The 12,291-nt window shown below is 34.5% G+C and overlaps 2 protein-coding genes across 2 annotated transcripts in view; one reads left to right on the plus strand and one right to left on the minus strand.

Moving 5' to 3' along the window:
- Positions 1–867: 867 nt before the first annotated feature.
- LOC101897088 (bromodomain-containing protein DDB_G0270170) overlaps positions 868–12,291 on the plus strand; it is an 83,479-nt gene continuing 72,055 nt past the window's right edge. The window contains 1 exon segment of the mRNA XM_005178460.4: positions 868–1,496. Within this exon segment, the coding sequence (XP_005178517.4) occupies positions 1,198–1,496 (299 nt within the window). The 5' untranslated portion in view covers positions 868–1,197.
- On the minus strand, positions 1,502–2,362 carry LOC101896914 (attacin-A-like). Its single transcript, XM_005178459.4, has 2 exons — positions 2,091–2,362; positions 1,502–2,021 (listed from the first exon to the last, which is right to left on the minus strand). The coding sequence occupies exons 1-2, from the start codon at positions 2,258–2,260 to the stop codon at positions 1,622–1,624; spliced, it is 570 nt and encodes a 189-aa protein (XP_005178516.1). The 5' UTR covers positions 2,261–2,362; the 3' UTR covers positions 1,502–1,621.

Genomic DNA, 12,291 nt, shown 5'->3' on the forward strand with positions numbered 1-12,291 from the left:
GCGAGGTATGAGAACGAATGGTCTGATCTCTACTTTTTTCTAACAGATCTTGGGTTGATAGATATATTGAGATGTGCCAAGTCTGAATGGAATCGGGTATTAATTTCGTGTTTTCTGAGCTTCATGAATATTCAAAATTTTCACCCTTTGGGGGGGGGGGTATCTGAAGGATGGGGCCGATATATTCCATCTAAACACCAGACCTTTGGTTAATATAAATATTGTGGTGTGTGTGTAATTCGAAGACAATCGAACGTTTGCATCACCTTTTATAAGAGTTATAATTATTCAAAATGTTTTACCTTTTGTGGGGGTGGTACTTGATAGAGTGAATCGATATTGTCCATTTTCGCACATGACCTAGCACTGATGTAAATATAAAGATTTGCAAAGTTGGAGCAAAATTGGATTATCCTTCCAGAAGGAGTGAACCGATATTGACCATTTCCGAACTCGATTTAAGTTTGACAATAATATTACGATGTACCAAGTTTGGATTAAATCGTATACTTCTTTCAATATTTTTCATGCGCACCAGCCAGCCAAACATTTTTTCAACAAAAGCGCAAAATCTTCAAAATAACGCTAAATACGCAACACTAACGGTTGGCATAAACAAAGCACGAATGGAGGTTTTTTTGTTTGAAATTATTACCTTAATTTTCTGTGCTTTGTTTTTTAGCCTTTTTTCGTTTTTTTTTTTATTTTCAATAATATATTTTTTAAGTTTTCATCTATTAAACACTTGCAAAACACAAATTGGTCTCTCACAATTACAGCTGGTAATCACAATCGATGGCGCCATTGTACGTTTTGACAGATGAGTGTTATCGATAACAACGTTTAAATGGCGCTATCGGTTGTGTTTACCAGCTGTAGTTGTGATAGGCCAATTTGTGTTTTGCAAGCGAATTTTGATTTTTTATATATAAAAATAAGAAAAAATAAAAGTTTAATAGATTGAAATTTCAGAAATATTAATAGGAAAAGAGAAAAAACGAAATTGCAGTGTTCAGCGCGTGTGAAGTGAGTGAAAAAGAGCGTAAAAATACCACCGAGTGTTGTTTAAAACGAAAGAAGCTAAAAGTCCAATCAGAGTTGACACAATGGAGGAGTGATAAAGTATTGGTGGTCTTCCCTGTGAAAGAAAAGTTCTTTATAAGGTCAAAAAGTGGTTCCCAATTCTCTCCCGTTACAATGTTTATGGACACACCAAAATTGCAACCAATTTCCAAAAGTAAACCGAAACCAAGTGAAAATGTGCCTTCTAGCAGCAGCAGCAGTAGTAGTGGTAGTAGTGTTAACAGCACCAACAACAGTAATAACAACAACAGTGGCGGCAGTGGAGGCGGCTCCAACAACACCAGCCGTAACAATAATAACACCACCGGCAGTGGCAATAACAAAAACCCTTTTGTCTCATCTATGCCAACAGCAACAACGGACGATAACAACCGTGCCAATGGCGGTAGCGGTGGCAGCGCAGGCGGAGGAGAGTAAGTTTTTGTTTTGATTTGTTAATTTAATTTCATTTTTATTTTGTTTATGTTCTTATTTGCTTATCTTTCTTTTATGTTTATATACGCTACTATGGCTGGGGAAAAAAGTGTTAACTCTAAGATTAGAATTTATGGGTAAATCCAAGACCACCACCAAAATCTTTTTGACCTCTAAATGGTCCACTGGTGTGCTGACTTCCAAAGGCATTTAAATTCAACGACGAGGCCTGATTGGGCGAAGTCCACAAATTAGCCGTTGCATTGGCATTGACAGTTTTAATATCGAATTTGGGTATTTGTGCTACTCCCAAACTGGCCGAATGTCCATTGGCATGAGACCAGGCTGCATTGGCTCCCACAGAATCGAATTTCAAACCATTTTGCATTTGTGTGCGTCCATGGAAGGCATTCAAGTCTACCGAGTGGTTGTCACTCTTGAAGGCATTTATGCGTAGATTTTCTGATGTTGACTTGCTAATGCCATGGGTATTGGCATGTTGAACGGTTAGGCCATGGCCATTGCTACAAAGGGAAATTGGAAGCATGATATTATGTTTATTTTGCCCAGAAATGCGATTTTAATACACTTACGAACTAATTTCACCAAAAGCTCCTGTAGTCACTGGTCCATGTTTATTATTGCCACTGGCAAAGACACCAGCTGCAGCTCCCAATCCTTCATTACCCACTTTAGCCATGGCATTGACATTAATATCATTGCCACCTTTGGGATTTGTTGTTGCTGAACCACCAATATCCATGTTTTCAAAAATTTGGTATATCTTTTTCCAATTATTTGAAATTTTTAATCTTTCTTGTTTTGCCCTTAGCCTTTCTTGTGCTAAATGAAAACTGTAACGGTTTAGCTTTTAATTCAACAATTTATACCATCTTCAAGTTGATTGCAAAGTAAATCCCCTTTAGAGGTTACTCATCTTTAATCGCAACAATAGGGGACATTTTTGGTCTGCAGTAAATTAAAAAAAAGACAGAAATCTAAAAGTAAAACGAAACAAAACGACACTTCCCCTTTCAAAATGTATATATATCTTGCGGAGCTGGTTTCATCAGTACTTCCCCCTTAAAATGTTGGCCAATGAAAGTACATTTACCCCCCTAAGCACACACTCAATAAAAATTAGTCAATTGGTATAGTCACTCGCTGTCGACATTCCATAGGGGATTTCCCCCCATTTTTGCCGGTATATTAGAAATGAAGCATAAGTTTTATTCAGATTTATGTTTATTATATAATTTATATTTACAGCATATCCAAACTGACCTTTCCTAAAAGGGTTCATATGCATGCAGGAAACAAGTTTTGCTATACAGCGGCTTAAAATAGTTACTAAATTGTCGACAACAAATATTTGCCAATTATGGCACTTAATTGCATTTCCTTTTGTGGACACCATTATCCATTGCAGTGGATAACTGCAACAGGTTGCGACTCGCCACATAAAATATCTGTTGTTCAGTTGAGTCGAAAAGCCTTACCATTTGTTTCAATTGGAAAAATATCGCACCAGTTTAGTTAGAATCGGGTTTCAGTCAATTTTTGAATTTGATTGCAAAATCTACGCATAACTGAAAATATATCGGATGATGGAAATGGAGTTGTGGTATTGAAAATTGTAATAATTCGGGAAACAAATATCTTCCCACCTTTCTATGGGTCCACTAAGATCTTCTCTGGCTAACGGATAACGGAAATTGGGTAATATTGTTTTTAAATATAGCAGCGGCAACCAAACGGAGAGGATATATTTTTTTGCATTAGCCTGAAGGCAGGACCTTTTCTTTTTCAATAATCCAGAACATATCAAAGTCGAAACTTTTTATGATCGACTAATTGTATCCTCAGAGATGTACAGTTTTATTCAAAAGCGTGAATAACTTTATCCTGGAATTTTATCTACAGACGTGGATTATTTTATCCACAGAAGTGCAAAATTTTGACTTGGAATTTTATCCACCGATGTAGATATTTTTATCCAAAAAGGTGGATAATTTTATCCGCAGCCGTGGATAAGTTTATCCACAGACATAGATAATTTTATCCAATGACGTGGATATTTTTATCCAATGATGAGGATAATTTTATCCAGAGACGTGAATAATTTTATACTGGATTTTATCCGAATTCTTGGATAATTTTATTTAATAACGTGGATAATTTTATCCAGAAACGTGGATAATTTTATGCACGGACTTAGATAATTTCATTCACAGACGTGGCTAATTTTATCCACAGACGTGGATAATTTTATCCACAGACGTGGATAATTTTTTCCACAGACGTGGATAATTTTAACCAAAGACATGGATAATTTCATCCACAGACGTGTATAATTTCATCCACAGACGTGGATAATTTTATCCAAAAACGTGGATAATTTTATCCAAAGACGTGGATAATTTGATCCATAGACTTGGATAATTTTATCCATAGAGGTGGATAATTTTATCCACAGACGTGGATAATTTTATCCACAGACGTGGATAATTTTATCCACAGACGTGGCTAATTTTATCCACAGACGTGGATAATTTTATCCACAGACGTGGATAATTTTATCCGAAGTCATGGATAATTTTACCCTGGAATTTTATCCACAGACGTGGATAATTTTATCCGAAGTCATGGATAATTTTACCCTGGAATTTTATCCACAGACGTGGATAATTTTATCCGAAGTCATGGATAATTTTACCCTGGAATTTTATCCAGAGACGTGGATAATTTTATCCAGAGACGTGGATAATTTTATCCGAAGTTGTGGATAATTTTACCCTGGAATTTTATCCGAAGTCGTGGATAATTTTATCCACGGACGTGGATAATTTTATCCACAGACGTGGTTAATTTTATCCACAAATGTGGATAATTTTATCCACGGACGTGAATAATTTTATCCATAGAAGTGGATATTTTTATCCACAGACGTGGATGATTTTATCCACGGACGTAGATAATTTTATACACAGACGTGGCTCATTTTATCCAAAGACGTCTATAATCTTATCCAAAGACGTGGATAATTTTATCCACAGTCGTGGATATTATTATCACAGACGTGGATAATTTTATCCAAAGACGTCTATAATCTTATCCAAAGACGTGGCTCATTTTATCCAAAGCCTTGGATAATTTTATGCAAAGACGTGGATAGTTTTATCCAAAGACGTCTATAATTGTATCCACAGACGAGGATAATATAATCCAAAGACGTAGATAATTTTATCCACAGACGTGGATAATTTTATCCAAAAATATGGATAGTTTTATCCACAGACGTGGATACTTTTATCCACAGACCTGGGTAATTTTATCCATAGACGTCTATAATTTTATCCAAAGACGTCTATAACTTTATCCAAAGACGTGGATAATTTTATCCACAGACGTGGATAATTTCATCCACAGACGTGGATAATTTCATCCACAGACGTGGATAATTTTATACACAGACGTGTCCAGAGACGTGGATAATTTTATCCACAGACTTGGATAATTTTATCCACAGACGTGGATAATTTTATCCAAAGACGTGGATAATTTTATCCAAATACATGGATAATTTTATCCACAGACGTGGATAATTTTATCCAAAGACGTGGATAATTTTATCCAAAGACGTGGATAATTTTATCCACAGACCTGGATAATTTTATTCACAGACGTGGATAATTTTATCCACAGACGTGGATAATTTTTTATCCACAGACGTGGATGATTTTATCCACAGACGTGGATAATTTTTTATCCACAGACGTGGATAATTTTATCCACAGACGTGGATAATTTTTTCCACAGACGTGGATAATTTTTTCCACAGACGTGGATAATTTTTTCCACAGACGTGGATAATTTTTTTCACAGACGTGGATAATTTTATCCATAGACGTCCAAAGACGAGGATAATTTTATCCAAAGACGAGGATAATTTTATCCACAGACCTGGATAATTTTATCCACAGATGTGGATAATTTTATCCACAGACTTGGATAATTTTATCCACAGACCTGGATAATTTTATCCACAGATGTGGATAATTTTATCCACAGACTTGGATAATTTTATCCACAGACGTGGATAGTTTTATCCAAAGACGAGGATAATTTTGTCCACAAATGTGTATAATTTTATCTTGGAATTTTATCCGAAGTCGTGGATAATTTTATCCAAAGAAATGCATAATTAATTCGCAGGCGTAGATAATTTTATCCACAGACGCGGATATTTTTGTTCAAAGAAGTGGATAATTTCACCAAAAAACTTGGATAATTTTCATTTCCCTTAATCAGGTGTGGATAATGTTTTCCCCCATTTCCTCACCTGCCTCGTAGTTTTCTTGTCTTCTTCATTCCTCATATCCTCTCTTTAAAAACCAACCATGCTCTCACAATTGAGATCTTTGATGAGTGTGTGCCGTGTGACTCTTCCGAACATATGTTAATTTCGAAAAACAAAATATACCTACAACAACAACAAAAAAGCAACGACAACAAACCAATTTCCTTCTCAAATCTAAAAATACATATATTTGGATATTCGAAATGAATGTTTTCTTCACCTACCATCCTCCTCCTCCTCTTCGTGGTAGCCAAACGCATTTCGAGGAGACAGTAGCCAGACAGCAAATAGATCTTTTCAGTAGCTGAGTAGATCTTTCTCCCACCTCCCATTAGATTTGCGAAAGGGGCAAGACATTTTTTTTGAAAAGAAAATTCGTTTTTCCCCAATACTCTTTGGGAACACTCGTTAGTTGCAGAAGTCATCTCCGCGGATCGGTGTGTCGTTCTTTTTTTGTTCGAGTGGTGGGGATGTAGAGAAAATTATATCGTTTTCAGAAAAAAAGTGTGAAAAATAATTGTTTGAAAAAAAAATTAAAGAAAAAAAATTTGGAAAACAAATATTTTTGTGTGACGGAAAAATAGCGAAAGTGAGCGAAAAATAGCAACGTAGAAACGTGTTGACGAAAAAAAAAAAAGAAAAAAAAAAAAATAACTAAAAAATTTTATGTGAAATATATATACCATACACATATATATGAGTGTATATGCATGTCGAAATAAATAAAAAGAAATTTCTTGAAAAGTAAAAAATTTAAAAAAAAAATATTTCAAATAAAATTAATTGTGAAATTGAAATATAATTTCGGATTCTGCCACATTGTTGCTGCTCACTGCTCGAGAAATTGAAATTGGTAATTACAAACAATCATTTTTATATTCCTGTCCAGTTTCAATAATTTTTACAATAATCAATTGGGTTTTGAAAGACGATTTTTCTTTGGCCCAAAATACCTTCATATATACATATATATATGTACCTATCTATATATATCTATGAATACTCAAATCTACAAAAAAATGTCCCTGTGTGTGAAACGAAAAAAAAAACAGAAAATGCTATGACTAATTTTCAATAACAAATTTATTATTTTATGGTCTTTTTTCATTTATCAAATCTGTTTTTGAATATTTATATGAAATTTCTTTTTTTTTCAAAAATTCTAGTTTCGAGTGAAATTGCTACCTTTCCTACCACCACCATTGATTTCCTTTGAATTTTTGAATACGTTTCATTTTATTTGTGTATCTTTCTTTCCTATCTCGTTCTCTATTCGCATATCAGATTGTGTGAAATGTTGGTGTGTCTATTTTTTGTGATTTTAATACAATACTCGAATATATGTATCAAATTCAAAATTCTATATCTGTGCAGCAAATGTTGTATTTTTTCAAATCTCCCAAAAACAATATTAAAACAAATTTTATTGTCATTTTTTGAATTTTTTAAAATGTTTATGCGTTTTTCCACAATTTTCCATTTGCATGCCTGATTTTGAATAATCTGAGAAATGAGGAAATAGATTCATAGAATAAAATTATCCACGCCTGCGGATAAAATTCCAGGATAAAATTATCCACGTCTGTGGATAAAATTCCAGGATAAAATTATCCACGTCTGTGGATAAAAATCCAGGATAAAATTATCCACGCCTGTGGATAAAAATCCAGGATAAAATTATCCACGTCTGTGGATAAAATTCCAGGATAAAATTATCCACGTCTGCGTATAAAATTCCAGGATAAAATTATCCACGTTTGCGGATAAATTTCCAGGATAAAATTATCCACGTCTTCGGATAAAATTCCAGGATAAAATTATCCACATCTGTGGATAAAAATCCAGGATAAACTTATCCACGTCTGTGGATAAAAATCCAGGATAAAATTATCCACGTCTGTGGATAAAAATCCAGGATAAAATTATCCACGTCTGTGGATAAAAATCCAGGATAAAATTATCCACGCCTGCGGATAAAAATCCAGGATAAAATTATCCACGTCTGTGGATAAAAATCCAGGATAAAATTATCCACGTCTGTGGATGAAAATCCAGGATAAAATTATCCACGTCTGTGGATAAAAATCCAGGATAAAATTATCCACGTCTGTGGATAAAAATCCAGGATAAAATTATCCACGTCTGTGGATAAAAATCTAGGATAAAATTATCCACGTCTGTGGATAAAAATCCAGGATAAAATTATTCACGTCTGTGGATAAAAATTCAGGATAAAATTCGCCACGTCTGTGGATAAAAATCCAGGATAAAATTATTCACGTCTGCGGATAAAATTCCAGGATAAAATTATCCACACCTGGGGATAAAATTCCAGGATAAAATTATCCACGTCTGCGGATACAATTCCAGGATAAAATTATCCACGTCTGTGGATAAAAATCCAGGATAAAATTATCCACGTCTGTGGATAAACTTATCCAGGATAAAATTATCCACGTCTGTGGAAAAACTTATCCAGGATAAAATTATCCACATCTGTGGATAAAAATCCAGGATAAAATTATCCACGTCTGTGGATAAAAATCCAGGATAAAATTATCCACGTCTGTGGATAAACTTATCCAGGATAAAATTATCCACGTCTGTGGATAAACTTATCCACTTCTGTGGATAAAATTATCCACGTCTGTGGATAAAATCCCAGGATAAAATTATCCACGTCTGTGGATAAAATCCCAGGATAAAATTATCCACGTCTGTAGATAAAATCCCAGGATAAATTTATCCACGTCTGTGGATAAACACATCCTCGTCTGTGGATAAAATTATCCACATCTGTGGATAAAATAATCCACGTCTGTGGATAAACTTATCCCATCTGTGGATAAAATTATCCACATTTTTGGATGAAGTTATCCAGGTATTTGGATAAAATTATCCGCATCTATAAATAACATGATTCAGGTCTCTGAATAAAGTTACCCACTTTTTTCGATTAAAAAATTCCTCGCCTTTGGATAAAATTAGTCAGGACAAAATTATCCAAATTTGTTATTCAAAGAAATTCCCGTTTGTGAATAAAATGGGGGTACCTTGTTTATCTGTACTTTTCTTACGAACGTTTCGCTCTTTTCTTTAGTTAATTTATATAAGTTTTCTGATATTCATATATTGTGCAACATTGTTTCTCCCCAAATGTTTCCACCGGTCTTTTCTTCAAACATTTGGAATTCCAGGTATTTCCCTTGCAGTTTTTGTTTACAGCATTCGAAAATTTATTTTGCAATTTTCCATAAATAACAAAGCAAAAATAAACATTTAAATGAATAATATTGCACTCCTGGGTACATACATGTGTCGTAGATGGGATTCCAGTATAGATTATCATGGGATTTAAAATTCATTGTTTTTTTTTCCAAAATCTGAATATTTCAATTGTTTCAATTTACATGATCGAGTAGGTATAAAGATCCCCCTCCATGGACGAAAGACATTTTCTTCTTCTATGTCAATAGTGTCATCTTGTTCTTCAATATACATACATATATATATGTATGTATGTATATTTGTATGTATGTATGTATTTATTTATGTATGTATTTGTCTCATGTTTATTCTAAGCGATATCATCACCTCAATGCGATCATTTGTCTTCAATCCCGGCGAAATTGTCCGAAGCGAAAATAAAGACCAACAACAAAAGACTGACAGATATTTGGCATATCACCATTACACCGTGAAAAGAAAAAAATAACAAACACTGACATGGATATTCCATTTTTTTTTCAACACCTCCAATGGATGTTGTCACCTCAATGTTGCTGCGAGACTGGGTCACAATTGTTTATAATAATTGGAGAAGACATAAACATACAACTTTTACAGATACAACCAAATATATTCCCAGATACATATGTGTGTTTGTTTGTGACAATTTTAAAAAGTAAACATCCGAACCAAAAAAAATTATTTTTAAATTTTTTTTTCAAAATTTTCAGCATCAGCTAGGCGTAGAGCGTACCTCATTATAACATATTAGAGCAAAGTTTTTTTTTTTTTTTTTTTTTTTTTTTTTTTTTTTTTTTTTTTGAAAATTGTCACTTTTAAGTAGCAACTATTTATCATTCAATTTTTGTTTCTTTTATGTTCCGAATAGAATATATATTTTTTGTGTGTTTTTTTTTTTCAAAACTATGTGTTTTCTGAGTTGAATGCACCTAGTCATCATCAGTGTCGGGGGATATGACATAGTTTTAACTAAATAATTAATTAACTGTCAATAAAAGACTAAAAACAAAAAACTTAAACTCTTGAATTAGTCATTCCATTAGGTCTACGAGAGATTTTCTTTTTAATCGGAAGATATCGAATTAGTTATAAAGAAATGCGTGAAAATATTGGGACAAAATTGGATTCCATTAAAAAATCAAATTTTACAGGGGAGATAAAAAAACTGCAACAAAGTCCTTTATAGCACCAAATGTGGATTGTTAAAGAATTTTTTTCAGAGCTTTAGACGTGTTTTTTAGAAGAATTTTTTTCAGAGAATCAGACGTGCAGACGTGGATTTTTAAAGAATTTTTCTCAGAGCTCCAGACGTGGATTTTTAAAGAATTTTTCTCAGAACCCCAGACGTGGATTTTTAAAGAATTTTTCTCAGAGCTCCAGACGTGAATTTTTAAAGATTTTTTTCAGACATCGAGAATTTTTTTTCAGAGCTTCAGACGTGAATTTTTAAAGAATTTGTCTCAGAGCTCCAAAAGAGGATTTTAACGATTTTTTTCAGAGCTTCAGACGTGGATTTTTAAAGATTTTTTTTTCAGATCCCCAGACGTGAATTTTTAAAGAATTTGTCTCAGAGCTCCAAAAGAGGATTTTAACGATTTTTTTCAGAGCTTCAGACGTGGATTTTTAAAGATTTTTTTTCAGATCCCCAGACGTGGATTTTTAAAGATTTTTTTTCAGATCCCCAGACGTGTATTTTTAAAGATTTTTTTTCAGATCCCCAGACGTGTATTTTTAAAGATTTTTTTTACCCTCAGCCATATGGCTACAGAGGGTATACAAAGTCAAACGCCATAGTTTTTAGATTTATATTTAAAATTTTATTGAATGAAGTTGAAAAATGTAGGAAATAGCATCAAATTTTAGAATAAGTTTAGATTTGTTCGAATTGGTCACCTTTGGCACGAATTATGTCCTTCAAACGGCCAATGAAACCGTCACACGCTGTCCGAATGTTGCTCTGCGGCCCATTTGACCCCTTCCCGGCGAAGCGCTTGCTTGAGGAGATCGACACTGTAGTATTTTTTTTAATGCCAACCTTGCTTTCCAAAATACTCCAGACACAATAATCCAACGGATTGGTATCCGGAGATTTTGGTGGCCATAGTGAGCTGGAAATGAAGCGAGGAACCTCAATTTGTAACCATTCTTGTGAGGCGGTGGAGCGTGCTGATTGCGATGGAATGTCCAAGGTTTGCGCCCAAAATGTTTGTGTGCCCAAGGCTTTAATACATACTCCTGAATATTTTCGAGATAAAATTCGGAATTTATTCAGATGCCTCGGTCGTTTAATACGAGCGGAGAGCGACCATCGGCTGTTATGACGGCCCACACCATCACCATGCTTTGGTGGCCAACCGAAGGTGCACATTTTCAGCTCTCTTCAGACCTCTTTCGCAAGTAAACATGATCTTTTGTTTGTTTACTGTCCGAACTGCTGGACAACGAATGTTTTATCATGGGAGAAAACCATATTCGCAGTTCACCACTTTCGGCCAAGCGTGTTTCGCTTTAGCTCTTTTGAGTCTGAATCTATTTTCTTTCCGTTGCGGTGTAAGTTATTGCACTTTTTGGAATTTCAATGACTTTAACCCGAGTTCATTTTTCAGTATTTGCGAATGGAATATTGCGATATGTTCAGCTTACGGGCCATTTTTCGACCACTGCAATGCGGGTTTCGATCAAGTCGCTTCTTTACTTTTCGAACCATTTCTGCTGATGTTGCTGTTTTCTTCCGTCCACTTCCGTCCTTGACGTCGGGCTTCGCTACCAGTATCAGGGTAACGATCTACCGCAGTATCGATCGAGACACAAAAGATTTATTCACATTTAAATGCTGTAGTGCTCTAACGACAGCCTCTTGTGGTTTTCCAGCCAAATTTAAAGAAATCACACTAGCACGCTTGAATTCCATCACGAATAATTTTTTTCGGGAAAATTCTCACCAAAATTCTTTCTTACGCTTGTAGACAATATAATGAGCTGTCACTGGAAAGTTTTTAACAGCTGTCGGACGAGTGGCTTAGAAATGACAGCAGTGTGAATTTGGTTGCAGTTTTTTCATCTCACCCTGTAGTGAAAATATTTCAAATTCTCCCCACATGATGTTTTCAAAAATTTTGATTTTAAATTTAGTTTTATTGCATCTGAGTGGGTGTGCCAGAGGAGGAGTGCATAGAAAAACAAAA

This window comes from Musca domestica, unplaced genomic scaffold (genome assembly GCF_030504385.1).
Source record: "Musca domestica strain aabys unplaced genomic scaffold, Musca_domestica.polishedcontigs.V.1.1 180, whole genome shotgun sequence".
NCBI classification, from domain to species: domain Eukaryota; kingdom Metazoa; phylum Arthropoda; class Insecta; order Diptera; family Muscidae; genus Musca; species Musca domestica.

Excerpts from the sequence above, each read along its gene's own strand:
- LOC101896914 (XM_005178459.4), bottom strand. The coding sequence starts at position 2,260 with ATGGATATTGGTGGTTCAGCAACAACAAATCCCAAAGGTGGCAATGAT. Across the intron at positions 2,022-2,090 it reads GCTTTTGGTGAAATTAGTTC|CAATGGCCATGGCCTAACCG; the intron begins GTAAGTGTATTA and ends TTCCCTTTGTAG.